The 21,317-nt window shown below is 41.1% G+C and overlaps 2 protein-coding genes across 4 annotated transcripts in view; one reads left to right on the top strand and one right to left on the bottom strand.

The window, feature by feature from the left end:
* The window catches only part of LOC143038106 (open rectifier potassium channel protein 1-like), a 333,381-nt gene that overhangs the window by 182,640 nt on the left and 129,424 nt on the right, over positions 1-21,317 (top strand). For all 3 annotated transcript variants that reach the window (XM_076207093.1, XM_076207092.1, XM_076207094.1), the window contains 2 exons: positions 12,610-12,731; positions 20,202-20,415. In XM_076207093.1, the coding sequence (XP_076063208.1) occupies positions 12,610-12,731; positions 20,202-20,415 (336 nt within the window). The remainder of the gene's footprint in view (positions 1-12,609; positions 12,732-20,201; positions 20,416-21,317) is intronic.
* LOC143038150 (uncharacterized) overlaps positions 1-21,317 on the bottom strand; it is a 322,262-nt gene that overhangs the window by 265,133 nt on the left and 35,812 nt on the right. The gene's annotated exons all lie outside the window — the stretch shown is intronic.

The raw sequence follows: 21,317 nt of genomic DNA, 5'->3' as shown, positions 1-21,317 counted from the left end.
ATAATACAAGAAAGAGATGGATGGGCTGATTGTGCATTTCTAGACCTAAAAAAAGCTTTTGACAAAGTACCACATAAGAAGTTGCTTAAGAAATTAGAATATGAAGGAGGAATACAAGGCAAACTGCTAAAATGGATGGAAGACTTTTTGCAAGGAAGAAAAATGAGAGTAGTGATAAGAGACAAACACTCAAAATGGGATGAAGTAATAAGCGGTGTTCCACAAGGAACAGTTGTGGCCCCAATAATGTTTGCTATATATATTAATGATATGGGTGAAGAAATCAAAAGTTGTATGAGCTTCTTTGCAGATGATGCAAAACTATTAAAAAAAGTGAACACGGAAAAAGATTGTGAGTCACTAGAGTGATCTAAATAAAGTATGGGAATGGAGTAGGAAGTGGGAGGTGGAGTTCAACACTAAAAAGTGTAGTATAATGGAATTTGGAAAAAGCAAAAACAGAATAACAGGATCATATAAATTGGGAGAAGAAGGAATATAAAAAGTAGAAAATGAGAAGGACCTGGGAGTCATTGTTATGAATAATATGTCACCTGAGAAACATATAAATAAGATTTTTGGAGAAACTTATAATCTAATAAGAACAATCAAAGTAGCATTTACATACCTGGATGAAGAAATGGTGAAGAAAAAGATCTGAAAAAGAACAGCTTTCCTCACAGAGTAATAGACAGTTGGAACAAGTTAGATGAGAAAGTGGTGTGTGCAAAAACAATACATTAATCTAAAAATAGTTTAGATAAAATGAGATATGAAGACTGGACACTACGAGCATAGCTCCCCTTCCCGTAAAATACAACTAGGTAAATACACACACACACACACACACACACACACACACACACACACCCTCTCTTCCGGGAGGGAAATAGCTGTGGATCACGAGTCCAACACGTGATCCAAAGACCAAGTGAATACACACACACACACGCATTGGCTCTTGGAAAGATGTGATTGCGCGGCCAAATGGAGAAAAAAAAGTATTAGTAATGATAGATTTGAAAGTCCTTGAGAAGATTAATAGTATTACTGAGCTCAATAATAAAAAAAAAAATTAAATGAGACGTAGCGTGTAAAGCATCAGAGCAGGCCTCGAGACGAATAAGACAGCTACAAAGGGAGTAGATGCGAAGTGAGAATCGAAAAGCACAAGCCTATATGTAAGCAAATGGAAACAAAACAAAATGACAGAAAAACATATATATATATTTATACATATATGTATATATATATGTATGTATATATATATATTTATGTATATACACACGGAGTTAAAAACGACAGCATTTTGGCACTGGTTAATCTTCTTACTGATATTTTCAATCTTTCTCACAGTAGGTCTCATTTCAGGAGGGTGGGCAAATAGAAGCCTTCCAAATTCTTCCATATTTAATTTAACGTTTCGACTAATTTGGAAGGCTTGTATTTGCCCACCCTCCTGAAATGAGACCTACTGTGAGGAAAATTGAAAATCTCAGTAAGAAGATTAACCAGTGCCAAAATGCTGTCGTGTTTAACTCCGTGTGTATTAGTGAGAATCTGCGCCCTAAATATACAATATATATATATATATATATATATATATATATATATATATGTATATATATGTATATATATGTATATATATATTCCTCTGTCGTATTAATAAAGGCTCTGTTCTCACATTATTTCTTCACAGCACTGTAACAAGCAATTGTATACATATGCATGTCCCCGGCCTGAACAAAGTTGAAAGCGGTCATCGTCAAGGAAACTTTAATTAAACAGTAAATAATGATCATAAAGCCGAGTTGTCATTCGGGCTCAGATGGTGAGACAATATCATATTTCATACTTTATGGGGGGATGCATGCGTGTGTTCATATGCTTGTGTGCTGTGCGTGTGTGTGTGTGTGTGTGTATTTACCTAGTTGTACCTAGTTGTATTTTACGGGAAGGGGAGCTATGCTCGTGGTGTCCAGTCTTCATATCTCATTTTATCTAAACTATTTTTAAATTCATGTATTGTTTTTGCACACACCACTTTCTCATCTAACTTGTCCCAACTATCTATTACTCTGTGAGGAAAGCTGTTCTTTTTCAAATCTCTTCTATAGCTGTCTTTCTTGATTTTCTTTCCGTGTCCTCTTGTATTTCTATCATCCCATTTTATCAGATTCTCTCTATCAATAATTTCTATGCCTTTCATGATTCTGTAAATAGCTATCAAATCTCCTCTCTCTCTTTGCTCTAGTGTCTGTAGTTCAAGTTTTGCTAGTCTCTCTTCAAATGATAGTACTGAGAAAGTTGGTGCCAATTTTGTAATTGCTCTTTGTATTCTTTCAAGTTTTTTTATACATTTTTTTTTTTTTGTACGTGGTGACCACATCGTTGCTGCATATTCCAATCTTAGTCTTATCAGAGTGATTAGAATTTTCTTCACCATTTCTTCATCCAGGTATGTAAATGCAACTTTGATTGTTCTTATTAGATTATAAGTTTCTCCAAAAATCTTATTTATATGTTTCTTAGGTGACATATTATTCATAACAATGACTCCCAGGTCCTTCTCATTTTCTACTTTTATTCCTTCTTCTCCCAATTTATATGATCCTGTTATTCTGTTTTTGCTTTTTCCAAATCCCATTATACTACACTTTTTAGTGTTGAACTCCATCTTCCACTTCCTACTCCATTCCCATACTTTATTTAGATCACTCTGTAGTGACTCACAATCTTTTTCCGTGTTCACTTTTTTTAATAGTTTTGCATCATCTGCAAAGAAGCTCATACAACTTTTGATTTCTTCACCCATATCATTAATATATATAGCAAACATTATTGGGGCCACAACTGTTCCTTGTGGAACACCGCTTATTACTTCATCCCATTTTGAGTGTTTGTCTCTTATCACTACTCTCATTTTTCTTCCTTGAAAAAAGTCCTCCATCCATTTAAGCAGTTTGCCCTGTATTCCTCCTTCATATTCTAATTTCTTAAGCAACTTCTTATGTGGTACTTTGTCAAAAGCTTTTTTTTTTGGGTCTAGAAATGCACAATCAGCCCATCCATCTCTTTCTTGTATTATATCTATTAGCCTTGAATAGAAACATATTAAATTGGTGACGCATAATCGTCCTTGTCTGAATCCAAATTGCCTTGGATTTAACACGTTTTTTTTTTTTTTTTCTCTAAATATTTTACCTATCTACTTTTGTGGATAGGAGGTAAGGGAACACGGGCTGAGGGAAATACTTTTATTCCTGACTAGTTTCGCCTGAGTGGCTTCTTCAGAGGAACATAGTTTGAAGTCAAGTTGGTCAATATATATGGCAAAAGAAGGAACGTGGCAAAGTGTCAGGTTGGTCCCCCACTCGACCTCATCTGTCGGTGTGGCGGATTGTCATAGCAGGTGGACCAAGTATCCTCCTGTTGTTCGCGTGGCTGAAACGTCCGCTGGATCAGGGGCTCTGTGTTTATTATTCATTACGATAAAGTGTGCTGCTGCTTTAGCCCATATTAAATCCCCAGTCCTCTTATTGATGTTATCATGGATGTTGATAAAAACGGACTCCATCGCCTTTCTTTCCTGCCGTGAAATGTTATCCATGAGAATTTTTGCATGGTCCCATTTTGGTAGATGACCTCTTTCATCGACATGGTTAACTAATGCACTACTAACCCTGTGGTGCCTTACATCTGCTCGGTGTTCTTTCAATCTGGTGTCTAAGCCTCTGCCGGTTTCACCGATGTATTTTCTGTCACATCCACCACACGGGATTTCGTAAACTACGCTGTTGGTATTTGTGGTTGGGTCTTTTTTCTTGATTAAAAGGTCCTTTATTTTCGTACCTTTTAATCAAGAAAAAAGACCCAACCACAAATACCAACAGCGTAGTTTACGAAATTGGGTTAGTAGTGCATTAGTTAACCATGCATTAGTTAACCATGTCGATGAAAGAGGTCATCTACCAAGATGGGACCAGGCAAAAATTCTCATGGATAACATTTCACGGCAGGAAAGAAAGGCGATGGAGTCCGTTTTTATCAACATCCATGATAACATCAATAAGAGGACTGGGGATTTAATATGGGCTAAAGCAGCAGCACACTTTATCGTAATGAATAATAAACACAGAGCCCCTGATCCAGACGGACGTTTCAGCCACGCGAACAACAGGAGGATACTTGGTCCACCTGCTGTGACAATCCGCCACACCGACAGATGAGGTCGAGTGGGGGGACCAACCTGACACTTTGCCACGTTCCTTCTTTTGCCATATATATTGACCAACTTGACTTCAAACTATGTTCCTCTGAAGAAGCCACTCAGGCGAAACTAGTCAGGAATAAAAGTATTTCCCTCAGCCCGTGTTCCCTTACCTCCTATCCACATTCGTCACAATGTATACACTATCTACTTTTGATAATTCTTTCACAAAGTTTTGCTATTGTACTTGTTAGAGAGACTGGTCTATAGTTGGTAGGGTCTTCTTTATTTCCCCCTTTATATATAGGTACTATATTTGCTTTTTTCCAATCTTCTGGAACTTTTCCTTCTTTCGAGGAACTGTTTATTATGCTATGTATTTTGTCTGCCAGTTCATTCCTGCATTCTTTCAAAATCCAGTTTGCTATTTCATCTGGTCCATGCGATTTTCTGACATCAAGATTACTCAAGTGTTTCATTATTTCATTCTTTGTTATTTCTATTTCTTTCATAGGAGGGACTTTCTCTTTCCATTTGATCTCTTCAGGTTGTATGTTCTCCCTTGTAAACACTGATTTAAAATGCTTGTTCATAATTTCCACCATTTCTATTTCCTCTGTGTATTGAACTCCTCCTTGTCTTAATTTCTCCAAATCTTGTTTGTTTTTCAGTTTGTTGTTTACAAATCTGTAGAATAGTTTTGGTTGATCTTTACACTTTTCTATGACATCTTTTTCATATTTTCTCTTCTCCTCTCTGCACGCTTGTACATATTCATTTCTATAACAAGTATATATTTTCCATTTTTCAGGTCTTTTGTCTTTCTTCCATTTGGTCCAAGCTTTGTCTCTTTTGTCTTTTAACTCCCTACAAATTTTGTTGTACCAGCACTTTACATATTCTTTTTCTTGTTTTTGTCTTGGGACATACTTTTCCACTCCTTTTTTTTTTTTTTTTTTTTTTTTTTTGTCAAAATATTCCATTTCTCTTCCACTGTTGTTTCTTCTTTGTATATTCCTTCCCAGTTTTCTTTTTGAAAGAATTCTCTTATTTTATCAAAGTTTGTTTTTTCATACATCATTCTTCCTTTTCTATATTGTTCATTTCTTTTCATGTATTTTTCCTCATTTAGTTCCAGATCAATCAATATTTGGTCACTTTTACTTATTGGTGTTTTATATTCAATCTTTTCCACTATTCTAGGTTCAGATATGATTATTAAGTCTAGTCTCGATGGTTCTTCTTCATTTCTATACCTAGTGTTCTCCTGTATCCACTGTGCCATTGTATGTTCAATAATCATCTCGAGTAGAACATTTCCCCATGAGCCGTCTCCACCCTTTACTGTCATCTCTTCCCAGCAGACTTCTTTGCAATTAAAGTCGCCCATCATAACTATTCTTCCTCCATCTTCCATTATCTTATTTAATGTTATCCTTGTGTCCTCTAACATACTTTTATGTTCACTCTCTTCTCACGAGGCTGTTTTTGGAGGCACATAATTTATCACAAACTTTCTGCTCTTCTTATCTCTGTCTTCCAGTTCGATCATAATCATCTCTACTGTATTCTTTCCATATGTGACACACCTCACGTTTATATCCTTCTTAGTCAGGAACATAACTCCACCCCCTTGTTTTGTCTCTCTGTTTCTAATCCAATAATTATATGCATCATGTCCTATACTGTTGGGTGGTAGTGGACCTTTTCATTTCGTTTCTACAATTCCCATTATGTCCGGTTCTTTTTCCTTCAGATAATCATTCAGCTCATTCAATCCTGATATTAATCCATCTATATTTGTGTAAGACACTCATAGTTTTCTGCCACTTCCATTGTATTCTCTGTTTTCCTTTTGTTTTTCTCTGGTATGTCGTATTTCCTTACTTTCATATTCACTGCTCTCCAATAGAACTTCTCTTTTTCTGACTCTGTTCTCATCTCGTTTTTTTTTTCCCTTAGCTTCATGTCTTTTCATTTTTTCCTCCTCTCTTTCCTCTTTATTCATTTCTCTTTTTATCCATACCTTTTTATATTGTTCACTTGCTGCTAGTTTCCCTGTTTTTGTTAAGATATTCTCTGCCGTCGTTTGTGACCTGAATTTAATCTTAATTGGTCTGGTTTTATCTGTACTATACTTTCCGAGTCTATACATCTCTTCAGTTTGTTTCATGATTTCAGGTTCATCTTCCTGAACTAATTCTAGTAAACTGCTTACTTTTTCTTTTTCCTCATTCATTCTTGAAGTTCTATCTAGGTTATGTTTCCCTTCCATTTCTAATATAATTATACATTTCTTTTTATCTGCTAAGTCTCTTACTATATTCTCCTTCTGTCTCATTACTTTGATAACTGAGTCTTCAGTTTGTTCTTTCATTTACTGTTTAATTATGTCAGTAAATGCAACTTTACTGTTTTCCTGGATTTTTTTTCCAACCCCGTGCTTCTTTTGTTATGGCTCTTTGTTGTCTTTATTATTCCTCTTTAATTCTTCATTTTCCTCTTTTACTTCTTTTGACTGTCTTTTTAATTCTTCTATTTCATTAGTTAAATTCTTGTTCGCCTTCTCTAGTACTTCCAATTTTTCAACTCTCTGCGCAATTTTGGCTACGTTACCGAACTTGTTTTCCCAATGTTCGGCCATCTTATCAAGTTTCTCCTCTAGTCTTGCCAATCGGGGGAGGTTGGTATCCCCCCCCACCCTCTTTAAATCCTTGGAAACTACTATCATCACCTTCCACTGCGCTGTTCTTATCTATACTTCTAATCTTTACATTTTTGTTGATCCCGTCGTCACTAAAATCATTATTGTCGGTCCGGCTCTTGTTTACAAGACATCTGGCCTCCTGGACCATGTCCCTCTCTTCCTCATTTCCCTCCATTTCCCTCAATAATCCCTTCCCTTCTCCTTCCCTATCACTCCCCCACTACACCACGAGCACTCCCCTTCCCTATAAATACAATAAGGCACTTCCTGGACGTTGAGATCCACGTAGATTTTCCTTTTTCTTCGGTACACCAATTCTCGCCGTCCATTCGACGAAAGTGTGTGTGTGTATTTACCTAGTTGTATTTTACGGGAAGGGGAGCTATGCTCGTGGGGTCCCGTCTTCATATCTCATTTTATCTAAACTATTTTTAAATTCATGTATTGTTTTTGCACACACCACTTTCTCATCTAACTTGTTCCAACTGTCTATTACTCTGTGAGGAAAGCTGTTCTTTTTCAAATCTCTTCTATAGCTGTCTTTTTTTATTTTCTTTCCGTGTCCTCTTGTATTTCTGTCATCCCATTTTATCAGATTCTCTCCATCAGTAATTTCTATGCCTTTCATGATTCTGTAAATAGCTATCAAATCTCCTCTCTCTCTTCTTTGCTCTAGTGTCTGTAGTTTAAGTTTTTGTAGTCTCTCTTCATATGATAGTTTTGAGAGTGTTGGTGCCAGTTTTGTGATTGCTCTTTGTATTCTTTCTAGTTTTTTTATACATTTTTTTGTACTTGGTGACCATATCGTTGCTGCATATTCCAATCTTGGTCTTATCAGGGTGATTAGGATTTTCCTCACCATTTCTTCATCCAGGTATGTAAATGCCACTTTGATTGTTCTTATTAAATTATAAGTTTCTCCAAAAATCTTATTTATATGTTTCTCAGGTGATATATTATTCATAACAATGACTCCCAGGTCCTTCTCATTTTCTACTTTTTTTATTCCTTCTTCTCCCAAATTATATGATCCTGTTATTCTGTTTTTGCTTTTTCCAAATTCCATTATACTACACTTTTTTGTATTGAACTCCATCTCCCACTTCCTACTCCATTCTTGTACTTTATTTAGATCTCTCTGTAGTGATTCACAATCTTCTTCAGTTTTCACTCTTTTCAGTAGTTTTGCATCATCTGCAAAGAAGCTCATATAACTTTCAATTCCTTCATCCATATCATTAATATATATAGCAAACATTATTGGGGCCAGAACTGTTCCCTGCGGGACACCGCTTATTACTTCATTCCATTTTGAGTGCTGATCTCTTATCACTACTCTCATTTTTCTTTCTTGCAAAAAGTCTTCCATCCAATTTAGCAATTTACCTTGTATTCCTCCTTCATATTCTAATTTCTTAAGCAACTTCTTATGTGGTACTTTGTCAAAAGCTTTTTTTTTTGGGTCTAGAAATGCACAATCAGCCCATCCATCTCTTTCTTGTATTATATCTATTAGCCTTGAATAGAAACATATTAAATTGGTGACGCATGATCGTCCTTGTCTGAATCCAAATTGCCTTGGATTTAGTACGTTGTTTTTTTCCAAGTATTTTACCCATCTACTTTTGATAATTCTTTCACAAAGTTTTGCTATTGTACTTGTTAGAGAGACTGGTCTATAGTTGGTAGGTTCTTCTTTATTTCCTCCTTTATATATAGGTACTATATTTGCTTTTTTCCAATCTTCTGGAACTTTTCCTTCTTTTAAGGAACTGCTTATTATGCTATGTATTTTGTCTGCCAGTTCATTCCTGCATTCTTTCAGAATCCAGTTTGCTATTTCATCTGGCCCATGCGATTTTCTGACATCAAAATTACCCAAGTGTGTCAATATTTCATTCTTTGTTATTTCTATTTCTTCCATAGGGGGGACTTTTTCTTTCCACTCAATCTCTTCAGGTTGTATATTTTCCCTTGTAAACACTGATTTAAAATGTTTGTTCATAATTTCTGCCATTTCCATTTCCTCAGTGTATTCAACTCCTCCTTGTCTTAATTTCTCCAAGTCTTGTTTGTTTTTCAGTTTATTGTTTACAAATATGTAGAATAGTTTTGGTTGATCTTTACACTTTTCTATAACATCTTTTTCATATTTTCTTTTTTCCTCTCTGCACTTTTGTACATATTCATTTCTATAACCAGTATATATTTTCCATTTTTCAGGTCTTCTGTATTTTTTCTATTTGGTCCAGGCCTTGTCTCTTTTGTCTTTTAACTCCCTACAACTTTTGTTGTACCAGCATTTTACATATTCTTTTTCTTGTTTTTGTCTTGGGACATACTTTTCCACTCCTTTTTTGTAAATTTTTGTCAAAATATTCCATTTCTCTTCCACTGATGTTTCTTCTTTGTATATTTCTTCCCAGTTTTCTTGTTGGAAGAATTCTCTTATTTTATCAATGTTTGTTTTTTCATACATCATTCTTCCTTTTCTATATTGTTCATTTCTTTTCATATATTTTTCTTCATTAAGTTCCAGTTCAATCAATATGTGGTCACTTTTACCTATTGGTGTTTTATATTCAATCTTGTCCACTATTCTAGGTTCAGATGTAGTTATTAAGTCTAGCCTCGATGGTTCTTCTTCATTTCTATACCTAGTGTTCTCTTGTATCCATTGTGTCATTGAATGGTCAGTAATCATCTCAAGTAGAGCATTTCCCCATGAGTCATCACCACTCTTTACTGTCATTTCTTCCCAGCAGATTTCTTTGCAATTAAAGTCGCCCATCATAACTATTCTTCCTCCATCTTCCATTATTTTAGTTAATGCTATCTTTGTGTCCTCTAACATACTTTTATGTTCACTCTCCTCCCATGAGGCTGTTTTCGGAGGCACATAATTGATCACAAATTTTCTGCTCTTCTTATCTCGGTCTTCCACTTCTATCATAATCATCTCTACTGTATTCTTTCCATATATGACACACCTCACGTTTATATCCTTCTTAGTCAGGAACATAACTCCACCCCCTTGTTTTTTCTCTCTGTTTCTAATCCAATAATTGTATGCATCATGTCCTACACTGTTGGGTGGTAGTGGGCCTTTTAATTTTGTTTCTACAATTCCCATTATGTCCGGTTCTTTTTCTTTCAAATAATCATTCAGCTCATTCAATCCTGATATTAATCCATCTATATTTGTGTAAGACACTCTTAGTTTTCTGCTACTTCCATTGTGTTCTCTGTTTCCCTTATGTTTTTCTTTTGTATGTCGAACTTCCTTAGTTTCATGTTCACTACTCTCCAATAGAATCTCTCTTTCTCTGACTCCGTTCTGTTCTCGTTTTTTGCCTTAGCTTCCAGTCTTTTCTGCTTTTCTTCCTCTCTTTCCTCTTTATTCATTTCTCTTTTTATCCATATCTTTTTGTATTGTTCACTTGTTGCTAGTTTCCCTGTTTTGGATAAGATATTCTCTGCCGTTGTTTGTGACTTGAATTTAATCTTAATTGGTCTGGTCTTGTCTGTGCTATACTTTCCGAGTCTAAATTTCTCTTCGATTTGTTTCATAATTTCTGGTTCATCTTCCTGAACTGATTCTAGTAATTGGCTTACTTTTTCATTTTCCTCTTTGATTCTTGTGGTTCTATCTGGGTTATGTTTCTCTTCCATTCCTAATATAATTATACATTTCTTTTTGTCTGCTAAGTCTCTTACTATATTCTCCTTCTGTCTCATCACTTTAATAACTGAGTTTTCAGTTTGTTCATTCATTTGCTGTCTGATTATGTCAGTGAATGCAACCTTGCTATTTTCTTGATTTTTTTTCCAACCCTCCTTGTTCTCCATATTATTCTCCTTTAAGACTTTATTCTCATCTTTTACTTCTTTTAACTGTTGTTTTAATTCTTCAATTTCCTTAGTTAAGTTTTTGTTCGCCCTCTCTAGTTCTTCCAATTTTTCAATTCTTCGTATTATACTGTCAACATTACCGAACCTACGCTCCAAGTCCTCGTTCATCTTATCGACCTTCTCTTCTAGTCTTGTCAGTCGGGGGGGGGGGGGGTTGTGTCCCCCCCACCCTCTTTAAATCCCTTGAAAATATTCTCATCACTTTCTACTATATTGCTCCTATCTATACCTCTAATCTTCACATTCCTATTAGACATGTCGTCATCATCCAGCTCGTCTTGCGGTCGTTTGTCCACCTTTCGGCGGCCCGTCAGGGCCAATTCCTCCACCTCCTCATTACCTTCCATTTCCCCGGCAATCCCTCCCCCTCTCCTCTTTCCTTACTTTCCCACTACCCCACGAGCAATTTCCCCCCACCCTGCAAATACAAAAAGGCACTTCTCTTTGCGTTGGGATCCACAATCTGCACTTTTCTTCAGAACGTTCTTCAAGCCGTCCGTTCGTTGAAAGTGTGTGTGTGTGTGTGTGTGTGTGTGTGTGTGTGTGTGTGTGTGTGTGTATGTGTGGATGTGGGTGGGTGTGGATATGTAGGTGGGTGAGAGAGAGAGAGAGAGAGAGAGAGAGAGAGAGAGAGAGAGAGAGAGAGAGAGAGAGAGAGAGAGGGAGAGTCAAAGAAAATATTAGTTTACCCAAAGATGTGTTTCTGGAATAATGGAGGAAGATGGCATGGAAAATATGGAAAACGTATCCACTACAGTAGATCAAGGGAAGAATATAAGACAGGAATGAGTGTGCATGAAAAGAGGAAGAAATGAGTATTGTGAAAATTGTAATCGACAACTCAAAGGAAAAACCAAAATTGTTCTGATGATTCATTCATGTTAAGATGAAGCACAGGGAAGAAACCACAAATTTGAAAGTAGGTGGCCCTGTGTGCATGAAGAAGACGCCAAGGCGCAAACAGAAATGTAGAACAGAGAATTGCAGTCCGCGTTTACCAAGGAGAGATATTTTAAGGGAAATGAGAGAATGTCTAGAAACAGGTTTGCATGACACAAAAGGGGGGATATAAGAGGTTGAAAAAACTACTGGAGGCATTGGATGAGAAAAAGACACAGAGTCTGATGGTATCTCAAAATGAATGCTCAAAAAATGCCGGGACCAACTCGTGGAAAAGACATGCACACATTTTATGTTCACAAAGAGAATAGAAAGAGCTAAATGATTGGATATCGGGCAATACTGTACTAATCTATAAATATGGAGAAAGTGAGGTTCCTTCATATTATGATTAGTGTCTGTGGCTTAGATGTGAGAGGAAAGATAGGTTTTTTACTTATTTAGAAGAGGAAATCCTGCTGGAAAACCAATCCGGCACTTTAGGAAAGACAGTATTTCCAGTTTGCTGATATTCTAAGAGTAATCGATGCGCTTCAAGAAAGAGATGGTTGGGTAAGTAAACGCGCGCGCATACAAACACACTCGATGGCGCAGTTGGTAGAGTTCCCGGCTGCCACTACGGCGGTCTGGGTTCGAATGCCCCCCAAGGCTGAAATAACTTCAATATCGCTGCGTTGCGAGTCGTTACTCCAACTCTCGTGGGCGGAGAATTGTGTGTGCGTGTAAGGTCACAGCATTACCAATAGATCGCTCATATGAGCTCTGAGCTCTCTCCCAGGAGGGAAATAGCTGTTGATCACGAGTCTAACACGTGATCCAAGACCATGGTGAATCACACACATAATTTGAGGTTCACTGATTAATTATTCTCTCTTCTCAGGTTACGGCCACATGTCACCGACGACAGACATCGGAAGGATATTTTGCGTCCTGTACGCACTCGTGGGCGTCCCACTCAACGGTATTCTCTTCACCAACCTTGGGGAGTTCTTCTCTACGAAGGTAACTTTGAGTCTCTCTCTCTCCCTTTTTTTTTTTTTTTTTTTTTAATCCCTGCCGAGCTAGCCGATTTAAGGACTGTCTTTAATTACTTCTATGGCCATAATAATAATAATTAATAATAATAATAATAATAATAATAATAATAATAATGATAATAATTAATAATATTAGTAATAATTAATAATTAATAATAATTAATAATAATAATGATAATAATAATGATAAGGATAATAATAATGATAATAATAATAATTCATTAATTAATAATAATAATAATAATTAATAAAAAAAATATCATTATTATCATTATTATCATTATCAATATTATCATTATCATCATTACTACTACTACTACTACTACTACGACTACTACTACTACTACTGTAGTGGTTTGGTTCGAACAAGCCAGGGAAAATGAAATTCACTTTGGTCTCTTATTCTAATCTCTTTGGTAAAACAACCACAAGTAATAGCCACTGCTTAGTGGATCTGATCAGTCGTAGCTGGACGGTGAGCCTAACGTCAGAGGCGGTGGCGGCTGATGACGGCGAGGCTCGATGGGACTGCTACAAGACTGGACGAGATGTTGTTGCTGCTGCCGTGGCTACTACTATTCTGCCCTGACTGGCCGCCGCTGCCCTATTTAAGGGCCGCTCGCGGCTCAGCGTAGTTGGCAAGAGAGGTCGCTAGCCGCTCGAGAACCATTTGCTGGCTCCTGATTGGCTAGCTCATATTCACCTCTTGCCAACTATGGGAAGTGTGTGACCGCCTGTGGCTGCGTCACTACACCACTCCCCCTCTCTTCGAGAGCGGGCGTCGAGGGAGATAGGGAGCGACGCGTGCGACGTGGTTGAATCGGTGTGGCCTTCGTATCACTCGCCCAAAACGTGTGGTCATTCCATCAGGGGGCATGTCTGGCGAGGAGGGCCTTGATGGAGGGGGGCTCGAATGCAGGGTGGTGTGGTCGAAGTCAGATGCCTGGCGAGGTGGGGTCGGTTGAGTATGGAGCTGTGGAGACATAAGGTTGGATGAGAATTGTTGCATTGCATGGTAGAGTGGGGGCGTAGGGTGGGGAGGATCTTGCGGGGTGCCGGGAACAGTTGTAGAAGGATGTGGTTGCGGGGTGGGAGAAGGAGAAGGGTTCGCTGTCGTGTGCGTGTGATCTGTGTATGGTGAAGAGTCAGGGGCAGGAGGGGAGTGTTGGTTTGGAAGGGAGAGTGTTTCGGGGGGTGAGGAATGACTTGGTTCGGTGGTGAGGATGGGGTTAGGACCATGTTGTAAGATGTATTGTAGTGGCCCTGGAGGTTTGGTAGGGGGATTGATGGGGAGATGGGCCGGCTTGAGCCTGTCGATGGAGATGCTATCCGGTTTGGCACGAAGTACTTTGGTGATCTGCTGAGGACTCGGAAGGGGCCGTCGTATGGGCGCTGAAGAGGAGCTCGTGTGGAGTCTTTCCTGACGAAGACGTAGTCACTTGTAGACAGGGCCGGGGGAAGGTGCTCCGGCTGTGGTTGTGGTGGACGAGGGGGTGTTGGACGGGTGTTGGCGAATGTGTCCTTGATGAGTTGGAGGAGGGCGTGACGATCCAGATCGCCGACGGCAGGCGTGGCAATTTCCCCAGGGAGGCGAAGGTTCTCAGCGTAAAGTAGCTGCGATGGGGAAATGTCATTGTCGACCTTAGGTGTGACGCGGATCGTGAGAAGCACCAGGGGAAGGGCGTCGACGCAGTCGCATGAGGGTTGTGCCTTCAGCGACTCCTTCAGTTGGCGGTGGAACCGTTCCACGAGTCCATTGGCTTGTGGGTGGTAAGCGGTGGTCCGGTTACGTTTGGTGCCAAGGAACTTGAGGAGGCTGGACCATAGGTCAGATTCGAACTGGGGGCCCCTATCGGTGACAATAATGTGAGGTGCGCCGAATCTGGATACCCATCCAGAGAGGAAAGCACGGGCGGTCGTCTCGGCGGATATATCCGGAAGGGGGATCGCTTCTGGCCACCTGGTGTATCTGTCGATACACGTAAGGAGGTAACGCATGCCGCGAGAAGGCGGAAGGGGGCCCACAATGTCCACATGAACTGACTGGAAACGTGCCGTTGGTGCAGGAAAACGCTGGAGTGGTGCGTGGACGTGGCGCGTAACCTTGGCCGTCTGGCAGGGGAGGCAGGTCCGGGTCCATTGTCTGACATCCTTGTTGATGCCTGGCCAGACGACTCGATCCGTGATGAGGCGTTGTGTCGCGCGGATGCCCGGATGACTGTGGTCATGGAAGGAGGAGAAGACGTCCTTACGGTGACAGGCGGAGATGTACGGACGGGGTTTGCCTGTGGAGATGTCACACCACAATGGTACGGGGTTGTTGGGAAGCTGTCTTAGCTGTAGGGATGAGGTGTCGTGCATACGTAGGAGGCGGAGTTCACCGTCGTTGTTTTCAGATGCGGCGATGCGTGCGTAGTCTATGTTGTGGTTAGGGAGGATGCTGGAGGTGATTCTAGACAAGGCGTCGGCTACCTGGTTATCCTCTCCCTTGATGTATTCAATGCGAGTATCAAATTGGGAGAGGAAGGACAGCTGCCGGGAGACTCTTGGGGAGTGATGGTCGGAGACTCTGTCTAGGGCATGGGCGAGTGGCTTGTAGTCTGTAAGGATAACGAAAGGCCGGCCTTCCAGGAAGTAAAGGAAGTGCTTGACAGCCGAGACTATGGCTAGCAGTTCCCTGTCAAAGGCGCTGTAGCGAATTTGAGGAGGGTCCAGACGTTTGGAGAAAAAGGCGATAGGCTGGAGCTGGCCGTTGATCATCTGTTGGAGGACGGCGCCAATTGCTGTGGAGGAGGCATCAGTGGTAAGGAATGTGGGTGCGTGAGCTACTGGGTAGGACAAGCGGGCGGCTTCAGCGATTGCCGCCTTGGCTTGCCCGAATGCCTGGGTCGCTTCGGAAGACCATCTCACAGGTTTGAGCGACCGCTTGGAATGGTTCTTGGTGAGGTCGTTCAAGGGAGCGAGTTTTGCAGCTGCGTTGGGGATGAATCTGTGGTAATAATTGACGATTCCTAGGAATCGTCGGAGCATCTTGATGGTTGTTGGCTGTGGGAAATCTTGGAGTGTGTCTACTTTCTGAGGGAGAGGATACAGACCTGCTGTTGAGATGCGGTGTCCGAGGAAGTCGAGAGATGAAACTCCGAGGAGACACTTGGACGGATGTACCCGGAGGCCATAATCTTGGAGGCGGCGGAAGAGGAGGCGGAGGTGTTGGCGGTGTTGGTCGTGGGTATCGGAGGCTACGAGGATGTCGTCGATGTAAACGGTGATGAAGTCGAAGTCTCTGAGGGCATGGTCTATGAACCTCTGGAACGTCTGGGCGGCATTCCGGAGGCCAAAGGCCATCATCTTCCACTCAAAGAGGCCGAACGGAGTGGCTATGGCTGTCTTCTGGACGTCTTCCGGCGCTACAGGGATTTGATGAAACGCCCTGACCAGGTCAATTTTGGAGAAGACCTGCTTCCCGTGAAGCTTGAAGTGGAAGTCTTGAGTGTGAGGGATGGGGTAGCGGTCGGGCTTCGTGATGCGGTTAAGTTGACGGTAGTCACCGCAAGCCCGCCATTGGTTGGGCGGTGGGGGTGGCTTGGGAACCATGTGGAGTGGTGATGCCCAAGCACTCTCCGATGGTTGGATGATGTCCTGGTCTAGGAGTTCTTGGAACTCCTGTTTGGCAGCGGCCAACTTCTCTGGGGAAAGTCGTCGAGGCTTGCTGTATACTGGCGGTCCAGATGTCTGGATGTGGTGCATGATGTTGTGAGGGGTGGTGGTGGTGTTGGTCTTGTCTGGCGATGTTAGCTGGGGAAACTCCTGCAGGATGCGTACATAATCGCCAGCGGACTGGAGGGACGATATCTGGTGGGATTTAGCGTTAGTGGTGGTTCCTGGTATGCTTGTCGTGCCGTGGTACAAGCAGTTATCCTTGGCGCTAACTACCATATTGTAATGCTGGAGGAAGTCGTAGCCAAGAATGGGATGCTGGACCGCTGCTATGACGAATGTCCAAGGGAACTTGACATAGTGGAGGTCCAGGACGCTGTGGTGGCTGCCGTACGTTGCAATGGGCGTACCGTTGGCTGCAAGCAGGTCGTAGGATGGCCACCGTGTACCGTGGTTGAGTTCTTCCGTCGGGGGTATGATGCTGACGGCTGAGCCCGTGTCTACCAGGAAAGATAGGCCAGAGTGGCGATCACGCACTGAGAGGAGGGTGTGAGTATGGTTAGCGGGGGTAGGAGTGCTTACCGACCCCCGCGTTTGGCGTTTCCCCGCGACCAGCTGCATGGTTGTGTGCATCTGAGCGCCTTGGCTCCGAAGCGGGTATGGTACCAACAGGAGGCAGTATCCTGTCGTGGAGCGGGGCTAGGTGGTGGTTGAGAGGGGGTTCCCTTCTCGGCAAGCAACTGGTTGAGCAAGGTCTTCATGTCGGCGACTTCCTGCCGTAGCTGCTGCATACTTTGGTCACTGGCACTATATGACATGGGAATGTTTTCACTCACAGCACTATGGTCAGTAACACCTGGGTTGTCACTACACTTTGCACGAACACTATGCACTGGTTTGTGTACCGAGGTATGTCGCTGGAACAACCTATCTGCTATTTCGCAGTATTGTTCGTCGTCCTTATCGCCGGCTAGAGCTTCCAGGTGTAACTGGAGGGCGTCCGGCATCTTGGAGAGGTGAATGGAGCGGAGTTCCTTGGGCAATGACACCTTTGCCCGGGTGTTGAGGTTGGCCATACGGGTGTATAGCTGTGAGGGGGTGGTGTCGCCGAGTTCGCTCTGCTGGATATCTCGGTAGAGCTGGTCGTCAGGCCTGGCGCATAGCTTCCATAAGGCAGTCTTGAGGGCGGCACACTTGCCTTCTTCCGGAGGAGAAGAGACGGCGTTACGGACAAGGGCGATGACGTCCGTTGGTAGAGCGGCGATGTACGCGCCGAAGGCTTGGTGGTCCGGAACGTCACCTTGAGTGGCTAAATAGGCTTCTGTGTAGTTTTCCATAATCCTGGTTGTCCTTCACCGGGGTCACCAATTTGTAGTGGTTTGGTTCGAACAAGCCAGGGAAAATGAAATTCACTTTGGTCTCTTATTCTAATCTCTTTGGTAAAACAACCACAAGTAATAGCCACTGCTTAGTGGATCTGATCAGTCGTAGCTGGACGGTGAGCCTAACGTCAGAGGTGGTGGCGGCTGATGACGGCGAGGCTCGATGGGACTGCTACAAGACTGGACGAGATGGTGTTGCTGCTGCCGTGGCTACTACTATTCTGCCCTGACTGGCCGCCGCTGCCCTATTTAAGGGCCGCTCGCGGCTCAGCGTAGTTGGCAAGAGAGGTCGCTAGCCGCTCGAGAACCATTTGCTGGCTCCTGATTGGCTAGCTCATATTCACCTCTTGCCAACTATGGGAAGTGTGTGACCGCCTGTGGCTGCGTCACTACACTACTACTACTACTACTACTACTGGAGTGTAGAATTAGGCCCTATGGGACATTTGACCCGGCTGGAGGGTGTCATAGTAGGCTTCCCAGGGGGGAAGAACAGATCAGTCTGGAAGCTGCCAGGATTATACAAGATTGTCCGGCGTTTGACATACTGTTTGCCCTCAATTGGTCTAGGGCGGTGGATGGATTTCAGAAGAGATCTCTTAATTTCTTAAAGTGGCCCCCTCAACTGTCTACAATAGAAAAGGCAGTGAAAAAGACCTGTTCTCTGCCACAGGTACAAAGAATGTTATTATGTTTATGAAGTGGGTTCGCCAATGGTTAACCCTTATTCTAGATATCATGGACCCCAACCTTAAATTCCTGTCACATATACGTGACTCAAGTGAATTTGTTTGGACAGAAACGACTTAGATTAAAAAAAATCTCCAAATGTTGAATCACCTTTGTGTCATATGAGAAGCTGAATGACGAAATTAAATACGTTAAACCTAAAATACAAATATTAGACACACTGTTAGATTGTCCTTAGGCAAGGTTACAATACTGTAAGTGAAGTCGTCTACCAGCTTTTCAAAATCACAACATGTGACGAGAAACTTAATGTGTAACAGAGGTTTTACCCAGGGCACATGTCATGTCAGAACTATGGAATGCTCATATGTTTCTCGTTGTTGGATATTGAATATATTTTCATGTGAGGTTACCTTGTGATAAGTGATTTCTGTAAGCAAAAGTGTGGTAAAGGAACAATAACAAAGAGAAAGAGGTTTCGCATACTTCTGACATTTTCATGGGTCAGGTTCGTATCTCTTCAAGAGGGCGTACATCATTTATATTCTCTTTGCATATTGATATTCCCTCCAGGGAATGTTTCACTGCTTTTCTCTAGGCTGCATTCTTTACATAGCTTATCTGGCCGTTATTGATGTGGTAACTATAGTACTTATCTTTCTTTACCCTAACTTACATATTAATTATATTACTCTTTCTTTCTTTGCCTTAATTGATAGAATTTATATTATCATGCCTTTGTTTACTCTAATTTATATAGTGATTATATTACTTTGTCTTCTTTTGTCCTCATTTAGATGGTAATTATATTTCCTGTTTATTAATGTATATTGTATTTACATTACCTTCTCTTTCCTGGTCTAATTGAGATGGTGAGTATAGTCTCTTGGCCTTCTTTGTCTTAATTCATATGATAACTCCATCAACTTGTTTTTCGTTACTGTAACTTATGTGGTAACCATATTAGGTAAAATTTTATTTGTGCACACCTACGCGATATAGCAATAGAAATTAATTATTAATTTTGTAGATTACAATAGATCAACGTAATTGCGATTTTTTGGCGGGAATCAATATAAAAAAAAAGTTGCTAAAAACCTATTTTCTAATGAACGAAGTTGCGGCGGTTGAATGATACGCCATGTTTGTTTTGATAGGTGCCGAGGTCGGAGGAACGAAAGGATAAATTAGTCAATTCTAACCAAACCTAACCTAACTAACCTACATAACTTAACCAATGTTTAGTAATTCGGTACCTCAAATTATAAAGATCATCGGGGTCATCGTCGTCACGGATGCTGACAGCCTGATTATTATTGTACTTCGGGCAATTAACAGACGATGGCAGAACCCCGTGTTCTCTCATAAAGTTAAAGTCTAAAGAAGCTCTATTGTCTTCGTAACAGCTCCTATTAATGTCGCCTGGAGTTGGAGAACATCCGGTCCACAACATGAAAACCATCGCCTGATAGTGACTGGACTGGCATGGCTGCTGGACCGCATTCTAGCGGCTTCGTTAGTAAATTTGCTTGTAGCAAGTTTTTTTTTCCCCAAGAAAATCGCATATTACGTTCATGTATTATAATCTACAGAATTAATATTTAATTTTCTAATGCTATATCGCATAGGTGTGCACAACTAAAATAATACCCCATATTACCTTGTCCTTCTTCGCCCTCCTCTCTTTCACCTGACGCCCTTTTCAGATAATTCGTGCGCATCACAAGTTCAAGGAGATCCATTACGAAAGCAAAGTGAACGTCTTCGTGGACACTGTCTTCTACTTGGTGCCAGGCATCATGGTCTTCATCTTTCTGCCCGCTGGAGTGTTTGTGGCCATTGAGGGCTGGAACTACATTGAGGCTGTATACTACGCCTTCATCACACTCACTACTATAGGATTTGGAGACTATGTCGCAGGTAAAGGAGCCCCACCCAATGACAACAAGTACTTGTGGACTGTTTACCCCAGTTCTGTGAGAATCTATTGGAGAACAACAATCATTCTGTTATTCTCTTCTCTTCCAAGCCCAGTCCATTGCATTCTATTCTATTTACCATATCCTAAATCATGTAATGCAAGTATTTACCTAGTTCTATCATACGGAAGGGAACTATGCTTGTAGTGTGTCTTTGTATCTTTCAGCATCAAGTTTGTTCTTAAATTCTTGAATAGTGTTTGCACACACCATTGCATTATCTAATTTATTCCAGGTATCCACCACTCTGTGTGGGAAGATATTCTTTTTCAGATCTCTTCTGTAATTATCCTTTTAGAGTAGTGGTTCTTAACCCTTGGGTCGCGATCCAAATTTGGGTCGCCAAGCCATTTTATTGGGTCGCTAAGGGTTTGCAGAAAATAATTATTTTCCCACTACAAATATATTATAATTTAAAGAATTTGAAGTGTTTTGAAATTTCAATGTAAATCCGACAATTTGAAGTTTTCCGTACGTCTGTACGATAATTCTCTACCGTGGCTTTGGGTTTTCCGTACGTCCGTACAATAATTCTCTACCGTGGCTTGGGTCGCGATGCTTGATTTGTGCAAAATTTTGGGTCGCTGCCAAAAAAGGTTAAGAACCACTGTTTTAGAGTTTCTTTTCATGTCCTCTTGTTTTTATTGTTGTCCCACTTTAATAAATCATCTCTATCTAGGATTTCCATTCCTTTCATGATTCTATAAATAGTCAGTAGATCTCCTCTTTCTCTTCTTTGTTCCAGAGTTGGTAGTTTCAATTTGGACAGTCTTTGTTTGTATGTCAATTTGGAAAGTGTTTGTGCCATCTTTGTCATTGCTCTTTGTATTCTTTCTAATTTCT

The sequence above is a fragment of the Oratosquilla oratoria genome, chromosome 23 (assembly GCF_046742065.1).
Source record: "Oratosquilla oratoria isolate Oo_2021 chromosome 23, ASM4674206v1, whole genome shotgun sequence".
Lineage (NCBI taxonomy): Eukaryota > Metazoa > Arthropoda > Malacostraca > Stomatopoda > Squillidae > Oratosquilla > Oratosquilla oratoria.
This window is presented reverse-complemented; position numbering and strand designations above follow the sequence as displayed.